Raw genomic sequence first — 20,645 nt, forward strand, 5'->3', positions numbered from 1 at the left:
GCCACACTTTGCGAAGTTACTCATGCTGCAGTGGTGGAAACTGGCCTACATGTCCCAGGAGAGTCACGTGCCTGAATGGAGCATCTATCTGCCCTAAAAACACTGACCAGCTCGGTGCAGTGGCAGGTGCCTGCCACTGGGAGGTTGATGCAGGAGGATTGCAAGTTCAAACCCAGCCTGGGCAACTTAGCAAAACCCTGTCTCAAAATAAAAACAAAAGGCCGGGCGTGGTGGCCCATGCCTGTAATCCCAGCACTCGGGAGGCTGAGGCAGGAGGATCCCTGTGAGTTCAAGGCCAGCCTGGGCTACAAAGTGAGCGCAAGTTCTCCTTGAACTGCATAGCGAGATCCTGTTTCAAAAAGACAAAAAAAAAAAAAAGGGCTGGGGATACAGCTCAATATAAAGATCTTGGGCTCAATTCCCAGGATTCAAGGGATGGTGGTGGGGAGGAGAGATACCCCAACACATTTAGTTACTATCTAGAAAAATTAGAATTGCACTAACCAAGTTTCTAAACCTAGGTGGTCTAACCTCAAAGCCCATCCTCTTAATCTGTATGACAGTCAAACTTATCACAATGATAATTATTGATAAGCGCATGTTTTGAGTCACTACTCTCTAAGTGCTTCGCGTGTATTATCTTGGCATATAATGTGGATAATACCATAAGGTGGATTAGCACCATTTCTGATAGAGAAACAGAACATTAAGACTAAGAGTGGTTAAATAACTGGTCCAAGGTCACACAGGAAGGACCAGGCAGGAAGTGGAGTGGAAGTCAGTTTGGTGTCAGGTCCTGCACCTCCCTGGGTGTCCCCATGGACAACCCAGGCAATGACTAGGGGCAAGTGTGCGGAAAGCAGTGGTTCTCACTCGAAAGATGAGCTGCCTGTGCTGAGGGCCGGCATGGTCTCACAGATCCCCAGACTGCCCTGGAAGGAGAGACACTCAGGGCGTGCACTGCGAGACAGGATGAGGTCACACTGAGGTCCCACACCTGACTCAGACCCTGCTGCCCACCAGGCCTGTGGGAGCCTGGGCTCATGGGCACAAGGCCACTCCCTGCCGGGCAGCATGGGGGTTCTGGACCCCTGCCCCAGGGGTTGGCAGGGCACTCAGGAGGACTTCTGCAGAGCATGCTGGCAGGACCAGGGCAGGGTGCCACTGCCTGTGTGACCTTTCCTTGGGGTCCACGGAGGTGAGACAGTGGAGCATCCGACATCCACCACTTCCTCGGGGCAGAGTTTGCCTTCTGGAGCCCCCCATGCCCAGAAGGGGCTGGTGCCCTGGGACCATGCTTCTCCAGAGCCACGCCCCGACAGCCGTACGCGACAGCTCCCACACTGTCTCTGGCCTGCCCGGTCTGTGGGCACAGACTGGGCTGCCTCCCACAGCCGCCTCCCCTTGGATGTCTCCCGGCACCACTGTGGCCAAAGTCAGACTCTATGGTCCCCACACTGCCCGTCTCGCAGTCTTTCCTGCCTGCCTGGTGACTGCTCCATGCTCAGGCCATCCCAACTCCTCCCTCACAACTACATCTCGGCATCGTGAAATGTGGCCAGGGGCTGGGGACTTAGCTCAGCGGCACAGCGCCTGCCTGGCAAGCGCGAGGTCTTGAGTTTGATTCCCGGTAAAGGAAAAAAACCAAGAAAAGGAAATGCAGCCAATGCTGCCTTCAAAACACCATACTGAGGACTGCCAACCTCTCCCTTCCCTGTCCCGACCTTGTCCCGGTCCCAGACCACCTGCAGGAAGCTGCAGCCAAAGGCACCCATGAACCGAGTCTGCTCCTAGCCCCTCTCTGCTCACAGACTGAGAACCCTGCGGCTCTGGCCCACTGTGAGTGAAAGACAAAGGTCACGCCACAGTCTCAAGGCCCCATGTGCTGTCCCTTCTCCCTGGCCTCATGGCGGGGCCTCCTCGTTGCTCTACCACACTCTGGCCTTTTGGCGGCAGCCTCAGGGCCTGTGGCCAGCTCCTCCTCTCCCTGGAATGTCCTCCCCTCCCAGCTGGCCTCACTGTCTTATTCCACCCCTCTAGAAGCCTGATTTGCTCAAAGCTCCCCAAACCCCTCCACCCCTCTCAGTGCTGTGCTAGTTTCCACTCTGCACTCTGCATTGCCAGCACTATTGGTCACTACTGTCCCGTGCTCATTGTCCATCTCTCCCACCAGACCCTCGGCCCAGGGCGGCAGGCAATGTGCCCGCCCAGCTCACGCTGCCTCCCTGGCACCTGGGCTGGCCATGTCATTAGTGATACACTGAGTGAGTGGGTGCAGGGCCAGGTTCCTTCCCACCCTGGCCACCCCGGTGTCCCCTTGCCCTTGCCTCTGCCTTTGGCAGGTCCTGGTCCTGGGCCCTGCACTGCTTGTGCAGTAGCCTTTAGACCTTCGTGCCTCACATTATATGCTGGGTGGATGGAAGCACGAAAGATGCCAGGCGTGAACAAGCTGAAGACTTGGGGCTACCTGCCTGCTATGTCCACACTCCCCTGGGAGGAGACTGGGTGGTATCTCTGGCTAGTGGGGTTCAGGAGAGGGCCTGAAGCCAAACAGACTTCAGTTCAAATCCCGGTTATGGCAAAGACCTTAGACAAGCGACCAGTTTTCTTCTGCCAGCTCCCTCACCTCTACAATGGGGCAGTCACATGCTTGCTCTGCAGCACTGCTGCGGCGACCCAAGAGGGAGGTATGTGGCACACCTGGACAACGACTACACAAACTAGCAGCTGCGCATCTCTGGGCTGTGCGAAGCCTGAGTCGGTGGTGGTGCCTCATCCTCGCTGCCCTCTGCCACTGACTGGACACACCCTCTCCCTAGATTTTGAATACCCTGGATTTCCTGACGACCTCTCAGCACAGATTCCCCTGGTGTGTGTGTGTGTGGAGGGGCAGGGAAGGTGTGAGCCAACCTATCACAAGGGCCTGAGGAGGTGAGAGGGACCCGAGCAGAAGGGAAGGTCACTAGTGAGCTGTCTCTGATGCCTATTTGGGGCCCTCAGTGAAGGATGGAAAAGTTCCTCCCATTTTACACTTTGGTGTAATGAAACAGCCAAGCTACACTTTTCTCTTTTCCTGAACTGATTGGGGAAAAAGAAAAAAGATCCAAAGCTGCCAGCGCCAGGCAGGGGCAGCCTGCTGAGGAGGAGTGGATGGCCTGCAGCCCACAGAGGCAGCAGAGGCATCCTGGAGATAGGAGGTACCTGCTGGCCTTCAGCTGAACCATTACACCTGGTTTAAGAGATCACAGGTGCGAAGAATTCCCCTGGGGCCTGCGACTTGTTATCCCACAGTGCTGGGGGAGCTACTGAGGTGGCCCTGGTTGCCCACCTGTCCCAGCTGCCCTGAGATCCTCCAACCTCCCCTAAGAGGGTATCTTCATCTCTTTCCTGGGAGGTTAACGCTCTAGCACTTATTTTTCTTCCTTTGGAACCCACGCCACCCGTTCATCTGGAGGTTTTCAGATGTCAAAAGGCCCAAAAGTTTGTAATGTTTTTTTTTTTCCTCTGGTACTGGGAATCGAATTTACGACTTCACGCTTGCCAAGCAGGCGCTGTGCTGCTGAGCTAAATCCCCAGCCCCAAGTTTGTAATGTTTTAAAAATATTCATCTAGCTGGGCATGGGGGGAGATGACTGTCTTCTCAGCACTCTGGAAGGCTGAAGCGGGAGGATGGCAAGTCTGAGCCCAGCTGGGGCAAGTTAGCAGCTTAGCGAGACACTATCTCAAAAAACAAACACAAAAAACAAAAAAATAGAAAAAAAAAAAAAAAAAAAAAAAAAAAAAAAAAAAAAAAAAAGGCCAGGTGTTTGCCTGTCATCTCAGCACTTGGGAGGCTGAAGCAGGATTGCCATGAGTTCAAGACTAGCCTGGATTACACAGTGAGACTTTGTCTCAAAAAATAAAAATAAAAGAATAAAATAAAAAAAAGGGCTAAGGCTATAGCTTAGTATGAAGGCCCTGAGTTTAATCCCGAGTACTGGAAAAAAATCGTTTAGTTCACACACAGAATTAATGATTATATATAGGAAAATAAACATGAGATGTCCAATTTCATCCATCATTAGAAAAATGGAAATTAACACAATGTGAGCTGGGTTACACGCCTGTAATCCCAGACACATATGTAAGCCCGGGAGTTAAAGGTCAGCCTGGGCAACATGGTGAGACCCACATCTCAAAAAACTAAAAACAAATTACAAAAGCAGTGTGACAGCATTATGCACGCACCTGAATAGCTGAAACAAAAAGGATGATGAGGACACACAGCAAACCTGAACTCCTCTGCTGTGTAAAATGTACAATGGCTGGTTACTTGGGGAACAGGTGGGTAATTCCTTATGAAGTCTGACAGACAACCTGGCAATGCCACTCCCCGGAGAACACCCTTCAGAAATGTGAGCAAAGGTTCATCAAAGAGCAGGCGCTGAAATGTTCTCAGCGGTGCTGCTCTAAGCAGCTCCAAACCGGAAATAATCCAAACATTCACCAGCACATGCATGGAGCAGTACCTTGTGGCTCCCTGAGACGACAAGTATCACTTGGAAAATGCACTGACACAGGCCATTGTGTGGCTGGCTCTGACAACGTGACACGGAGCAACATGCAGCGTGATTTTATATTCTACCCCAACCAGGCCAAAAGAAGCCAGGCTGGGAGAAGCAGGACAGTGGTGGCCTCGGGGGTACAGACGGGGAGGGATGTGCGTGTGGGGCTTTGGAAGGCTGCTGTGTTCTCATTTTTATTTTTTTGGTCTTGGGGATTGAACCCAGGGCCTTCACACTGAGCTGCAACCCAGCGTGAAGCTCTTTATTCATTTTTCATTTTGAGACAGGGTCTTGCTAAGTTGCCCAGGCTGGAGTCAAACTCTGGACCCTCCTACCTCAGCCTCGCAGAGGGCTGATGCTTGCCCTGGGTGTTCATTAATTCTCATGAATTAGACTCTTCTCGGCTCATGCGGTAGGTGCACAAGCATGAAAACCAACAGGAGAGCAGGGAATGGTGGTGCACGCCTGTGATCCCAGCACTCGGGAGGCTGAGGCAGGCCCTGCAATGCATACTGAGTTCACGGCCAGCCTGGATTACATAGTGAGACCCTGACTCAGAAGACAAAATGAAATAAACAAAAAACCCAACATGAGATGATCACGTAATGAAAAGTCACAGGACAGTGACTGGAACAGTGTGTTCCAGTCCCCTCAGACCACGTCTAATCTCTGCCCCTTTGTTTTGGTCTTTTTTTTTTTTTTTTGGTCTTTTTGAGACAGGGTCTTGCTGTGCAGATCAGGCCGGCCGTGAGCTCACTTTGTAGCCCAGGCTGGTCTTGAACTTGCAACGATCCTCCTGCCCCAGCCTCCTGAGTGCTGGGATTACAGGAGTGTGCCACCATGCCCGGCTTTGGTCTTTTTTGAAACAGGGTTTCACTATGCAGTTTGGGCTGGCCTTGAACTCCCAGGGGTCCTCCTGCCTCAGCCTCCCAAGCACTGGGATTACAGACCCCTTTCCCTTCCTTCTGTATTGCAGACAGAGCTCAGGGCCTTTGAACTGAGCTATACCCTAAGCCTTAAAAAAATTTTTTTTTTTGGAGGCAGGGTCTCAATAAGACATTAAAATGACCAAGCTGGGCTTGCACCCGTGCCCCTCTTATCTTTGCCTCCCACAGTGCTGGGATCACAGGTGTGTGCCAGCATACTTGGCTTTATACGGCTGTCTTTTGCGTTTCATCCGTCACTGACAGGAAGTGATATCACCTGGCAAACTGCGAGAGGCCCGCTTGGGTGGGGCGGGCGGGCTCTGTGGAAGGCCCTACCTGGCTTCTGGCGCTCCATGGTGCTCTCCTGGCTGGTCAGGCCACCTGAGGAGGAGTCGCCGCTGGACATCCCGTCGTGGCTGAAGTGGGGATCAAAGGACAGCAGTGGGTGTGGGGCGGCCGCGTACCTGCAGGGCGGTGAGGGGAGACAAGCACAGGGTGAAGGACCGGCATGTCAAACCACCAGACCCTGAGCCCTGCACGCCAGTGAGCCCTAGTGGAGGCCGCAGCACAGGTCGGAGAGAAGGTGAAAGAAGCTGCTGCCGCGCTGGAGGAGCTGCCTGGGCAGTGCTGTTAACCACCAGCAGGTGGAAGCTGTTGGCCTGACAGCTGCGGGGTGGCGGCAGCAGGAAATGCCGGGCCTGGCAGGCTTCTCCAGGAGGGAGAAAAGGAACCTGGGCTGCCGCTAGGCTCTTAGGCTCCTGAGGGGTCCTGACTCCCCTGTGAAACGAGGTGCTGAGCAACGGGGTGCACAACTGCTCCAGGCCTGCCTCAGACCTCCTTCCTCTCCGAGGGAGAGGGGCAGGGTGAGGACATTTGCAGGGAAAGGAGGCCTGGGACTGGGCAGGCTGGGTCTGCGCCTCACCACAGCCTCCCGCCCAGCCAGATGCAGTCGGTTCCTAGGCCTGGTCCTCAGTCGTCCTAGTAGTTGGAGTGTTCACGGAGTCCCTTCTTCACAGGATGTACAGCACTGAGCCTGGGGCCGACACATGACATACATTCAGTTGTGACGGCTGGCTGGCAGCCCAGGCCTCTGCGGGTCCCTTTGCTGCTGGGGGTGTGGCATGGGCTCAGGCTTCAGGACCAGGCAACTGTGGGCTCGAACCCCCTGCTCACCACAGGCTGTGGGACCTTGGTCAAGCAGGTACGCATCGATTTGAAATGTAGTTGGTCCATCTGAAAAACTGTCTGTCCTCTGGGGTGAGGAGCGGATGGGTAACGGTAAGAGAGCCACAACCCAGGCAGAGATGCTCCTAGAGGTGGACCCTGCACAACCAGAGGCAAGTGCCAGGGCCTAAGGGTGGTGGCAGACGCTTCTGCCTGTGGCCTCAGGTGCCAGGGGCCTTCTCCACGCCTCGTGGACACCTCACTGTCTGATCCACCCGCCTCAGAGCCAGGCATGGTAGAAACTTTCCCTGCTCGGGGCTGGTTTGGGGACAGGAGTGTGACAGTTTGGGCTAAGGAGATGTAAGGTTTGTGAGAGTTACTACAACTTCCACAAAATATTTCCAGTTTCACCTGCAAGCACATGGCAGGACAGCATTCCTGACCCTGGGATTGGATGGATGGGCCCATGGCCAGTTCTCCTCAAGGAGCCAACGGAAGGGACTCGGGATGGTGACTGTTCAGGGAGCTTGGGTCCTTCAAGGTCCTCTGGCAACCAGCAGTGGCACTGGCGAGTAGGTTCAGTCCCCACCCTCTTCTAAGCACTGTTGGGGAATAGGATCCAGGGCCTTAGCATGCACTATACCATTGAGCCACTGCCCCGGGGCTCAGAGATATAAACCCTTCTTAATTTATTTATTTTAAAAAAATTTTTAAAAATTTATTAATTTATTTATTTATTTATTAACCCTTCTTAATTTAAATCACATAGATTTTCAGGTGTTTGTTATCCAGCATAACCTGACTAAAATAGCCCCCCAGGGGCTTCTGGGAAGTCTTCTTGCTTCTAAGAGAGATGACAAGAAAAGACGAGCTCTCGTTTCCTGTGGATGTTGCTGGGTCCAGACATCACATCCCGAGCACTGGCTGCCTTCCAGCTCTCGGCCCGAGGGGCAGGTGGAGGACAGGAGGGTCAGGGGTGGGCGCTTGTTGATCCTGAGCCACACTGGGCAAGGCCTCCGGAGGTGCCCTGCCTCTGAGCATCCTTTGCTGTGGCAGTGTGAGCCAGCCCGGTCCTCACACCGTCAGCCAGAAGCGTGCACGACACAGGCCTGCGTCTGGGAGTTACTGAGCCTCCAATACTAATGCTGTTCCCTACCTGGCCCCTCGCATCAGTCCCTTCCCCCCGGGAAGACATGGCAGGGAGAAGAGAGGATGAACTGAGACCCTCAACATCCAACAGAGGGGCTTAGCGACTCTTCTAGGTCACCTGCCAGCTCAAAGTCAGGGCTGTCTCTATGAAGAGCAGGCACCAACCTCCAGGCTTAACTCCTCCAGGACAGCAGGGGCCACTTCACAGGGGCACTGAACTTCCTGCAAACTCAACTCCACTCCCCTGCCAAGGAGAGACATATCATCCTCCCTTTCCTGGACCAGACCCTGACCTCTAACTTCTGGAGGGAGAGGCAGCCAGGATACCAGAAGCTGGTATCTTACTTATTCTTACTTTTCTTCACATCCGAAGGTCCAGTTTCTGGAAATCTAAGGGATTTTATAAAGGCAACTTTGACTCTAGGCCAACTTTATCTCACTGGCTGCCTTCATACCTGGCTAGCTGCCTGGTAAACTGCGGCTCCACCATAGCTGCAGACAGGGTGTTGACATGTTTATACAGTTTCCCCAAAGAGTTGGTACTGAATCCTGAGCACCACAGAAAAATGTCAACAGAGGCAGGGATCAGATGCCAAAGGAAAGTGAGAAGGACGGGAGGCCCATACCGCAGGCTGCTTCCCCAGTATCTGCTCTGTGCTGTCCTCCTTGGTAAGAGAATCTTAACTATATTTGGGCAGCAATGTGATTGGCCAAAGGACTATACTTCCCAGGCTCCCTTGCAGTTCTGGCCGATGAAGTAAGAGTAAAAATGATGCCTTTGACTGCTAGCCAGGAAAGCTCCTGAGAGGTGTGCTGGGGCTGTCTTTGTCTCATCATTTAATTTTTTTTTTTTTTTTGAGACAGGGTCTTGCTATGCAGTGCAGGCTGGTCTCAAACTTACTTATGTAGCCAATGCTGGGCTCAAACTCATGGCGGGAGGCAATCTCCTGCCTCAGCCTCCTGAGTGCTGAGATTATAGGCGTATGCCACCATACCTGGCTTTCTTTTTTCTTTCTTTCCTTTTGTTTGCCTCATCATTTCCTTAAGGTTGCAGCTTTAGCAGCCATTACTGACCACAGGCAGAAGGCCAAGGACAGCAACACATCAAGGAGAAGCCAGGTCCCTAACCATGTGGAAAAAGAAAATCTCCCTGCTGAATGGCTGTCTTCTGGATTATGCATTTAAATCTAATCCTAATGGATAGACCATTTCTAGCAGATATATTTTACCAAGTTCACCTCTTGTCCCCCACCAAGACAACCTGCACTGTATCTAATCGTGCCTGCTTTCTAACAAGACCTCATTATTCCCATGCAAACCAAGTGACTTATGTTGACCATTTATTGTGACACTGAATATGTCCTATTTGGGACTATTTCTTATCACTGCCCAATTCTGATCCAACTGATTGAGAATCAGGACATCTCATCACACACAAGGCTCTGGGTAAACGTCCTTGAAAGAGGAGACTGACTGGCTATCTTCCATCTCAGCTGAGACACTTCAGAGTAATCATTCTATTTTTTATTAGAAGATGAAATCACTTTCAAGATAAAGGGCTTCGGGTTATGCTGACTGACTAGCTGCGGTTTTGGGCACCTCCAGGCAGAAGCTGAATGTAGTGATTCCGGGGAGGTCAAGATGGGATCCTTTACAGTCAGCAGGGTTGGGCTCTGGGGCTTCTGGCACGAGCCTCCCGCTTGCCACAGAGGGAAATACCAAGACTGACGTTAATGTGGAAAAGAGCCTGCTGTCAGTCTCCTGCCCTCGCAAGCAGAAGAGTGAATTACAGGATGGCTGGGAAGGAGGGTGGGCAGATGGCACAGCCACTGCTGGGTGCTTGCACCCCAACAGCCATCGCCTTCTTTGTCCCTGTTGGTGGTGACCCGATTCTGTTCTGGCAGCCATCCCTCTGTCACATGACTTAGTAGATGACAGTTTAAAGGACACCCATGGCTGGGTGTGGTGGCACAGGCCTGTAATCCTAACACTCGGTAGGCGGAGGCAGAAGGATTACTGTGAGTTCGAGGCCAGACTGGGCTACAAAGTGAGTTCAAGGCTAGCCTGAACTACATAGCAAGACTGTGTCTCAAAAAAAAAAAAAAAAAAGACAGTCCTAATGTGACTTTGCCAGGGTTAAAGGGTAGGAAAGTGACCCAATTCCCTCATTCTTAAAGATAAGAAGTAGTTCTTCCCTCCTTTTCCATAGGACACTAATTTTATCTGGGATTATGAGCAGAATTCCTAAGGATATCCTTGAGCATGGGAGATGATAAATCCCTTAATGCATCCCAGGGATCCTTTACCACTGAGCTAGATTGCCAGCTCTTCTTAAAAATTTTTACTCCGAGACAGGCTCTTATTACTTGCTCAGGCTAGCCCTGAACTTGAGATCCTCCTGTATCAGCCTCCTCGGGAACTGTGATTACAGGTGTGTACCACCATGCCCAGGGCTTCATGCCTTCTTGAATAAGGTTTTCTGTCCCTTGCAGTCAAGTGCCTCCTGACTAATAAACCACTCCATATGGCATTGGCAGAGGAAAAAAAAAAAATCTAGCCAGGGGGCTGGTGAGTAGCTGTCTGGGGCACAGCGCAGCCTGCAGGATAGCTGTGCTCACACAACCTTCTATCTAATGCTGGAGGCTGAGCTTGGCGGTCTGCTCCTCCTACACACAGGAAGTCACACATTAACTGTGAAGTAGGAAAAGGCCTTGACCTGCGCCTGGGCCTTTTATCTCACGCTGGTGACCGCCTGTGAAAGGTGGTTCTGGGGGTTTAGGGCATGGGGTGCGCCAGGAACTTCCGGTAGAGCTGGAAACCCAGCTGCTGACGGAGGTAGGAGATGCTGAGGCTTGGCCTGTAGAGAGGCATGCAAGGACCGCTGGCACCTGTGGAAGACAGGGGTGGACTGGGTGGGCCCGAGTCGTAGGAAAACTGGTATTTTCCCAACTGCCAATGTCAGCCTAAAATGCAAAATCACAGCCATCTAAATGTCACCGTGGATAGGTGTTTCAGAGGGAACTATGCACACTGCCCGAATTGGAGGAGAAGACTGAAGTCCTTTGGGCACGCAGGTCAGCTCCGGGTGAGGGCTCAGCCCTCCGGATCACAGACCTGGGTTCCTGCCCAGAGCGCATGACTTTCGCCAAGTGAATTCATCTCGCGAGTCACAGTTTCCCCTCTGTAAAATGGGGGTAAACAAGCACTCTGTCTCAGGGAAGTGCTGGCAGAACTCACCGAGATCACGTTTAAATACTGGTGGGACAGACCACAGAACCCAAAGCAGAGCCGTACAAAGAAGCCCAGTGAGCCCCCAGCCACCAGTATCTATCTGCTTTGAGGAGCAAAAAGCAGGCTGGAGATGTAGCTCAGGGGCAAAGCACTCGCCTCGCGCGTGTGAGGCCTTGGGTTCACTCCCTGGCACTGCAGAAATGCAGGGGAGGAACATCCCTTCCAATAAATCGTGATAGAGCCAATTTGACATGTGTGGGCAAAAAAGGGACCTCAACCTTTCAGGTACACGACATCTAACTGAAAACAGACCAAGGACTTAAATGTCAGATAGTAAAACTTCTAGAAAAGACATAGGAGAAAATCTTCAGGATCCAAGCCTAGGCAGAGTTCTAAGACAACACCAAAAACATGACTCAAAAAAGGAAAAGGAATGTTAATTTGGACAATATCAAAATTAAAGTTTTGCGCTGTGAAAGATCCTAAAAGATGAAAAGAAAACTACAGAGAGTGGGGCACGCTTGTCATCCCAGCACTCTGGGAGCCCGAGGCAGAAGGACTGTAAGTTCGAGCCCAGCCTCGGCAATTTAATGACTTAGTGAGACACTGTCTCTAAATAAAAAATAAGGCCGGGGATATAGCTCAGTGGCACAGTGCCGGCCTGGCAAGAGCCAGGTCCTGAGTTTGATTCCTGGTACCAAAAAAAAAAGCTGGGTGTGGTGGTAGATGCCTGTAATCTCAGCATTTTTGGTGGCTGAGATAGGAGGATGGCAAATTCAAGCCCAAACTGGGCAACTTAGTGAGACTTTGTCTCAAATAAAAAAAAATAAAAAGGACTTTGTGATGTAGCTCAGTGTGAAGGCCCTGGGTTCAATCCCCAGTGCCAAGCAGATAAAAACAAAACGTTAAAAAAAAAGGCCAGGACATAGCTGAGGATGAAGGCCCTCAGCTTAATCTCCAGAACTGCATAGCTGACAAAGGACTTGTATCTAGAACATACAAAGAATTCCTTACCACTGAAGGGTCCTGAATCCAATTAGAAAATGGGCAAAAGACATGCACAGACATTTCCCCGAAAAGGAAATACATTTGGCAAAGCAGCACTTGAAAAGATGTTCAACATCATTAGCCACCAGAGAAATGCAAATTAAAGCCACAACGAGACATCACTACATACCCATCAGAATAGCTAAAGTGAAAAATAGGGACAACAACAAATGGTAGTGAGAATGTGGAGAAACTGGATCACTCATGTGCTGCCGGTGAGAATGTAAAACGGACTTACATACCATATGGTATGCAATTGTACTCTTGGGCATTCATCCCAGAGAAATGAGAACTTATTTTCATGCAGAAACTTGTGTGCCTGAAAGTACATGTTTGTAGCATGGATACCACTAAGAGTCAAACTCCAGAAACTAGCCAGGTATGGTGGTACACGCCTTAATCCCAGCAGTCTGAGAGGCTGAGGCAGGAGGACTACAACTTCAAAACTAGCCCGAGCGATTTAGAGACTTACTTAGTGAGACCCTATCTCAAAATAAGTAATTTTATTTTGTAAGCTGTAACGTTCACAATGGGGACACCTAGGTGAAGGGTTCATGGGCTCTCCCTGGAGATTTCTTTGCAACTTCCTATAAACATTATTGCCAAATAAAAAGTTGAGAAAATAAAGGAGTGAACACGAAGACTTTGGGGAAAGAAAACTTTCCCCAATTGTTCTCAATAACGTTAGTACCATTTTGTCATCAGCCCATCACTCCACACCCCCTGCATTTCCACGCTCGGCCCGTTTTGTGGCCCGGCCACTCCTGCTCGCAACGTGCACGTACCAGTTCTTCTCTGCGCCTCTTTCCCTCCACACCCCTCTGCTTATTCCTGCCTATGGCCCCTGTTCTGTGTGGAACGGCCTGCTCCCTCCTCTCTGCGGTAAATCCTGCTCATCTCTCTAAGCTCTGCTCAAATGCTGCTTCCTCCGGGCAGCCAGCCCGGCTCTCCGGAGCTGGGCTGTGCGCCCTCCTCTGTGGGAACACGCGCTCACATGGTCTGTAAGGTCCTCTCTCCACTGGTCAGCGAGGGTACAGCAGGGCTCCGGATAAATGAGTAGCTCAGTGGTGGCCACTAAAAGATGAAATAGTGGAAAAAAAAAAAAGAAGGGGCTGGGGATTTAGCTCAGCGGCAAAAGTGCCTGCTTGGCAAGCGCAAGGTCGTGAGTTCAGTTCCCGGTACCGGAAAAAAACCAAAAAGCCAAAAAAAAAAAAAAAAAAGAAACCACGGGCTAGGGATATAGCTCAGTGACATAAGTACCTGCCTCAGTGATATAAGTACAAGCGCAAGGTCATGAGTTCGATCCCAGGTACCACAAAAAAAAAAAAGAAATAGTGGGTTTGTCTCCCAAAATTGACAACAGAGGCTTAAAGTCAAATGAGGGTGCAGCGTGTCCTGCCGCAGACCTGCCAGGCCAGAAACTCCTTGTCTCCTGTTCTCGAACCAGTCCTCTTCTGGGTGACTAGACAGAGAACCTTTGGTTTGAGGGGTCGTCCCTGTCTAATGGCGGGTGGTTTCATTTACACAAACCCACTCACTTCATCCTTTCACTGACCACACAGGAAGGCTCTGCCATATGTCAGCCCCTGTGCTCTGTGGGGGAGCGGACATGAAGGAGGACCTGCAAACGCCTAGATTCTGAAGTGCACTCTCTTTCCACAAGCGCGCGCACGCACACACACATGCGCGCACACGCCCTTAACTAGGGTAAGAGAACAGACTCCTCAAGGCTCTGGTCAAGAGACACATAGGGAGCTGAGGGACACAGAGGCAGTGCTTCCCTTGGCACCAGAGGCTGGAAAAGGCTTCCAGCAGGAGCAGCATCAAAACTCAGGCATGGAGGGTGGGGTGAGGAAGGTGACAAACTCCAAGGCCAGGGCTGAGACATGCAGACAGCCAGCACACAAATCTGGAAGTGGCCAGTGGGGCTGCCGTGTGTCCTACAAGGAGCGAGAGCCTTGGGAGGCCATGGTGGGGGGCCGAGGATGTGTACTGAGGGTGCTGGGAGCTGAGGGAAGGTGTAGGGCAGGGGACAGACATGGCCAGACACAGAAAGACCCTCTGGCTGCCGAGGGGAGGCTGGGAGCATGGAGGTAGCGAGGACAAGGCCCCATGGCCACAAGTTCCGGCTGGAGCCCCACCCTGCCTGCCAAGTGGTAGAGTCTGGGTTTATCCCGATGGCACTGGGGCACCACACAGCATTTGGGACAATCTCTCAGGCCGCCACGCTGGGGACAGCTCCGAGGGGTAGGACTGAAGTCTGACCGATCACGAGAATGAGCTACTGCTTATGGCCTGGTCTTCACGGGTGGGAGCTAGAGGCAGGCGGGAGGATTGCAAGGCTGGATGGAGGATGGTCTGACTTGAAGTAAACAGGTGTCAAGACAATGGCAACCCACACTCTGCTCTAAGGAAGGCCAGTGGCAAGTCCCGTCCAGTCCAGCTCAGCCCTACATACATTTAAATGTGAGACACAATCCCTTGGGGGTGCTCTGATGACCTCCTGGGGCCCAGAAACCCTATAAAGTAGCAAATAAAATTGTGGTGGGGGCACTCTCTGGGGAAGAAGGATCCGCAGCTTTCACCAGACTCTAATTTGGAAAACCAGAGGAGACTGACCTTTCAGGGGATGGCTTGTATCTTGCGTAGGTGCCAGAACCCGGAGTGGAGAAGCTCCCAGAAGGCTGTCGGTAGGGAGGGACTCTGTCGGCCCCTGCTGGTGATGCTGTATAAGGGGTTTCTGGGAAGCTCACAGGCCTGGAAAGAGACAACAGGGAGAAAACACGAGTGATGGCGAGGTACCCAACCTCAAGGGCACAGATGATCTTTTCTTTTTTTTTTTTTTTGATCTTTCCTCAGGCCTGACCACATCTCATCTACTATCCTCTCTCTGGATGAAGAGATGGAAGCTGAGTAAAGGGCAGTGAGAAGCTGGGTTTCCATGGCCCCCTCTTCCGGCTCTTGTCCTTCTCCTAGAGGATGTGCTTTTCTGCAAGGTTTTTTTTGTTTTGTTTTGAGACAGGTCTTGTAGTTTAGCCTGGCCTTGAACTTGCAGTGATCCTCCTGCCTCAGCCTCCCTGGCTCCATGATGTTGGGATTAGAGGCATGCGCCACCACACCCAGCCCAGTTGCTTCATTTTCAGGATACACTTCTTTTCTTTTCAGTGCAGGGATGGATCTCAGGGGCTCATGCATGCTAGGCAAGTGCTCTAACACACAGGCATGTCCCCAGCCCTTTCTATCTTTCAGTATATACTGTATTCAAAACAGTATCTTTTTTTAAAAATTTTTTTGGTCTTTTTGAGACAGGGTCTTGCTGTGCAGTTCAGGTTGGCCTTGAACTCACTTTGTAGCCCATATTGGCCTCGAACTTGCAACGATCCTCCTGCCTCAGCCTCCCAAGTGCTGGGATTACAGGAGTGCGCCACCACGCCCGGCCAAAACAGTATCTAGAAGTTTAACACTGTCAAACTCCCTAAGTGGCCTGGCCACCCGTCCTGAGACTGGAACATGGCTCTTTTTCCCCCTCCCAGACTCTGAGAAGTCACTGTTCTATCATCTTGTGCTTGTCAGGCCCTTCATCTTTAAAAAAAAAGCAGAGTTCTAACTTGTACTTGGTAGGTGGGTTTCCACCCTCTAGCAGCCCTGTCCAGCACAAGAGGCCCCATGGGAAAGTAGAGGGAGAGAGGGAGGGAGCAGAGGGAGATGGCGGATGACAGGGTCACAGACCGAGGAGGGGAGAGACGGTGTGGGCAGGTAGGAGACAGGGCCGAAGGGGGGTGCCCTTGGGGTCCTTACCTCTTGCTGTGCAGTGGCTGGGACTCACGGAAGGGGACCATGGGGGTCTGTTTTGGCGGCCGGCTGAGAGACTGGGCATGACCCGGGGTGGCCGGGGTGGCCCACTTGGAGGCTGGTAGAGAATTGTGGGACGCAGGGCCGCTCCACTGCCAGGGGGCATTGCTGCGGTAGGGGGGCCGGCCCCCAGGGGTGATGTTCTCCGGCTCGGTCTTGGGCTCCGAGGTATTCATTTCATAGGTCTCCGGCCAGCCCCTGGGGGGAACAACTTGGTTACTTGAGACCCCGGCAGCCTCCTTTACACAGGGCCAGATTTTCCTGATGGTAGCTGAACCATGATGACCTATTTTAAAAGCCAAACAAGGTCTGAAACTTACCAGCTCAGAGATCTAGGACACGGCCTGACACCGGGGCTCCGACTGCCGGCCCTGTCACCTCATCCCCTCTCCCCATCCCCACCCTGCCTCGCATTCTTGCCCTTCTCAGCCCAAGCCTCCAGCTGGCCAGTGCCCGGTGCACCGGCTGGGCCCCCCTTAGCGGTACTCGGGCCGGAAAGGCGGATGCCCTCGGCATCAAAGGACAGTCTCTGTCTTGTTCCAAAGAATCTCAAAGGCTGCTGGAAGGGGAACAGGTGACCTACTTTACAGGGTAGTTAAAAAAAAAGCTATGAAACCCAGAACCTTGAAATAGATGCAGAACGGCCTGTGACTCCCCCCAGACCAGGGCTGGCACACACACCTCAGGATCCCGGCTCGAGGTGGGGCGATACGTGGGCGGGCTGGCACCTCCGCACGGGCGGGGCCTGGAGCCCCAGAAGGGGCTGTGCTCAGGAAATCCAGCCCCCAGCAGCTGTGAGCGCTGGGCTCAGAGGAGTGCTCAGTCTGGAAGCTCTGCTGCCCCTACTATGCTGATCTTGGAGGCTTCTCTGGAGCCCAGAGAACCTTCACAGCCACCGGGTAAAAGGTCTGGTAGATCTGGCTGCTACCGTTAAGGAATCAAGTGAAAGTGACATGAGGATGTGCCCTGGCACCTCAGCCTGACATGCCATGTCCCTGAAGTTCCATGTAGCTGTCTGTGGGGACCCCTAGGTATCCACGTCTCATCAGGCACCAGCTGGGGTCTAGTAATGACACAGATATCTGACAGAGCTGTAGAAGGGCAGGCTATGGAGGTGGAGGCAGGCGTCATCGGTCTCCCAGGTGGTGTACACCCGGTGCTCCTGCCTGCCTGGCTCCTACAGCCCTTTCTTTTGATAGCTCTGTGTTCTGGTTGGGGCAGACCCTACTTCCTGGCTCCAGGTACGTGCATGCAGCCCAGGCCTGTCCAATCGGAAACCTCTCCCCTGTATGCACCGACTAGCACAGGATTGTCATGTGCCTTAGGCAGGCCCAAGGAGAGCAGTGAGATCAACTGTGTGGAGGCATTTCCAAAACTACTGAGCGGAAAAGGCCTATTTCTATAGGAGCTGCTGAGCTGGGTCCAGAGCTGTGTCCCCATAAAGCTGAAGACTGCATGAGAATAACGACCACAGGGAAAGCAGGTGGGTGTCACAGGCAGACTCCTGGGAACACATGGGCGGTTCGTGTCCCAGCCCTTACCACCTGCATGCTTTTGGGTTAGGGATTTCCTTCTTAGAGCCCTAGCTTCCTAATCTGTACGATGGGGGTAGTCTCGGGCAGGGTCCAGCACTGGGACCCTGCTCTTCTCTCAGATTCAGAGGCTGAAGTCTCCTTACATTTCCCAAAGCCCAGGCATACCCAGCTGCAGGCTCTGGAAAAACTTCTTCCCTGGCTTCTCCTCTCTAGCTTTCCCCTGTGATCTGAAACCCCACATCTAAAGTATCGAGTCCTCCGTAAAGAATGAGGTTCCTGAGCCCACATCAGATCATATGGATCAGAATCTCCCTGGGGCCGGGCCCAGGACCTGCGTATCACTGTGGGTCATGTGATGATGGCGGTGCACAGTATCATTTGAAAAGCCTCACTTCATCTGTCTAAGTTTTGAACTGTTCTTAAAGATTAAAATGGCATAAAAAGGCATCCCTGTCCCCAGTTTCACCCACCAGGAGCAACCACTGTTCAGTTTCTCATGTATTCTTCTGGAAATATGCAGATAAGCAGATGTAACTTGAAATAGTAATAAAAATAGCATGCTAACAGCTGGGCATGGGGTGCGCACCTGTAATCCCAGCACTTGGGAGGCCAAGGCAGGAAGATTGCTGTGAGTTTGAGGCCAGCCTGGACTACACAGCGAATTCAAGGCCAGTCTGAATCACACAGTGAGACCCTGCCTCAAAAAACAAAAACAAAAAAACAACCCCCCCAAGCCCCCAAACCCTCCCCAAACAAACAAACCCACCCAAAAATAACAACAAAAAACCAATACATCTTACCAGGCCACTGCAGCACAAACACATTTACTTAATTTTTTCCCCTCTGTTCCTGGGTGTGGTGGTCCATGCCTGTAATCCCAGCACTCAGAGGCTGAGGCAGGAGGATTACCTTGTGTTTGAGGCCAGCCTGGGGTACGCAGTGACTTCAAGGTCAGCCTGGACTCTGTCTCAAAAAAATTTTTTTTTCCCTTTCTTTTTGCGGGGGTACGGACGCTGGGGCTGTGCACATGCTATGCAAATTTTCTAACACCAAGCTATCTCTACAAACTGCTTAACTTTTTTCTTTTTAAATTTTTTTTATGGTACTAGGAGTTGAACCCAGGACCTTTACCCTGAGCTATATTTTGAGACAAAGTCTTGCTTAAGTCACTAAGTTGCCTAGACTGGGTTTGAATTTGTGAACCTTCTGCCTTCCAAGGGCTGGGATTACACATGTGTGCCACCACGCCTGGTTAATTTCATTTTAAAACAATCAATATTGGGGCTGGGGATTTAGCTCAGCGGCATAGCGCCTGCCTGGCAAGCGCAAGGTCATGAGTTCGATTCCTGGTACTGGAAAAAAACCTAAAAAACCAAAACCAAAACCAAACAAACCAATCAATATTATATCACCTGATGCCTGGCGTTTACCCAGCCAGCTCCCCACTGGTGGTATTTAGGCTGCTTGTGGCCTTTGTCCTCCAACACTGCGCTATTCTGTTCCAACCTGGGGCCACCTGTGGGACAGGTCCGAGGGAGGAACCTGCGCTGGGCTCTCGTTACTGCCTCCTTTCCCTTGATCCCGACAGCCTAGTTTCTCAGGGCCCCAGGGACATCTTCCTTATTCCTTCTACTCACTCACCTGTGGGATTTCAATTTCTCTTTTTAGGGAACAGCTCCCAACCCTTGTGATCAGAGACCTTGGGACTAAGTAATAGGTTAAACACGTCTCAAGGTTGCTGTCCCCATCAGACAGTGACAAAGACAAGAGCATCCCTCCTGGGCCTGCAGAAGCACTCAAGGTCACGATGAGACTCTTTTTCATTGCTGGGCATCGAATTCAGGGGCTCATGCATGCTAGGCAAGTGCTCTACCACTAAGCTACACATCCTCAACCTTATCGTGACACACCAGAGGCCTAGGGATGTCCTCCTGGCTACCTGGCCCAGCTCAGTGATGACCCAGAGGTGCAGGGATTGCTTAGGTATTCTAGCTTTGGACTGGCGGGGTGCAGCTCCATGGCAGAACACTTGCCCAGCTTTTTTTTTTTTTTTAAGACACGGTTTTGCTATGTATTCCAGGCTGGCCTTGAAGTCATTATGAAGCCCAGGCTGGCCTCAAATTCATGGTGATACTCCTGCCTCAGCCTCCCCACTGCTGGCACTACAGGTATGTGCCACCACCCCTGGCTCTGCCTAGCATTTATGAGGCCCTGGGTTCCAAGCGGCCTTGTGGGGAGGGGGTGAATTCTAGTCTTGTGACCGGGGGCGGGCTAGAGATCCCCTTGTCTTCTGAATGTCTAAAGTGCAAGGGGTCCCAAGGCACACTACACAAAGCTTGGGTGGTGGCGGTGAGTGTCTTGCTGCCCATCCTGCCTGAGCTTATTTTGACATCTGAGCCAGGAGCCCGGGTTGCAGAGAAGCTAGAAGGTTCCTGAGCTGAGGTTATCAGCTCTGCAAATGAGGTCAGCTAGATGCCTCCGCATTTGAAGAACAACAAACACCACCCAGGCCCCGACCCACACCAGCCCTGCAAATGGGAGATCCTGTTTCCCTGCCAGCCTCCTCGTGAAGAGGGTGGGACAACCAGCCTCCTCAACAGGGTAGGGAACAGAACCTGTCTGTCTGGTTGCATCTCCTGGCCTTGTCTCCCTAGAGCCAGAGAATGCAGACTTCCTTCTAATTCTGGTTTGTCCCCACCTGCTTGTCCTTTGTGGCCTTTCTTGTGTTCCATGGCTTTGGAAAGGCAGATATGGGCAAGGTGGCTTACCGTGTGTGCGAGTCCGTGTGTGTGCAGAGGCAGGGGGGTCTCATCCTTGCCTAAGGAACACGACTGCCAGGAACCTGCCTGTGAGGTGACCCTGGCGATGCTTGCCCCTGCAGAGATCCAGCGGGTGGGGCCTGCGCATAGCTCCAGGCAGAGGTGGTTTTGTTCTTTTTTTTTTTTGAGACAGGGTCTCACTATGCAGTTCAGGCTGGCCTTGAGCTCACTTTGTAGCCCAGGCTGGCCTCACTCGCAACCATCCTCCTGCTTCAGCCTCCTGAGTGCTAGGATTACAGGTGTGCAGCACCACGCCCCACTCCTATCTCCTTTTTTGTTTTGAAACAAGGTCTCACTAAATTGTCCAGGATGGGCTCAAACTCGTGATCCTGCCTCAGCCTCCAAGAGTGCTGGGATTACAAGTGTGCCACCAAGCCC

The 20,645-nt window shown here is 52.1% G+C and overlaps 1 protein-coding gene across 2 annotated transcripts in view; it reads right to left on the reverse strand.

Annotated features, from left to right (window-relative positions):
* The window catches only part of Sipa1l3 (signal-induced proliferation-associated 1 like 3), a 226,426-nt gene that overhangs the window by 42,852 nt on the left and 162,929 nt on the right, over nucleotides 1–20,645 (reverse strand). For both annotated transcript variants that reach the window (XM_013522426.1, XM_005399879.2), the window contains exons 11-13: nucleotides 15,860–16,111; nucleotides 14,681–14,818; nucleotides 5,807–5,934 (exon numbers count right to left, since the gene is read on the reverse strand). In XM_013522426.1, coding sequence (XP_013377880.1) covers nucleotides 5,807–5,934; nucleotides 14,681–14,818; nucleotides 15,860–16,111 — 518 coding nt within the window. The remainder of the gene's footprint in view (nucleotides 1–5,806; nucleotides 5,935–14,680; nucleotides 14,819–15,859; nucleotides 16,112–20,645) is intronic.

Source organism: Chinchilla lanigera, unplaced genomic scaffold (assembly GCF_000276665.1).
Source record: "Chinchilla lanigera isolate Chin_1 unplaced genomic scaffold, ChiLan1.0 scaffold00067, whole genome shotgun sequence".
Lineage (NCBI taxonomy): Eukaryota > Metazoa > Chordata > Mammalia > Rodentia > Chinchillidae > Chinchilla > Chinchilla lanigera.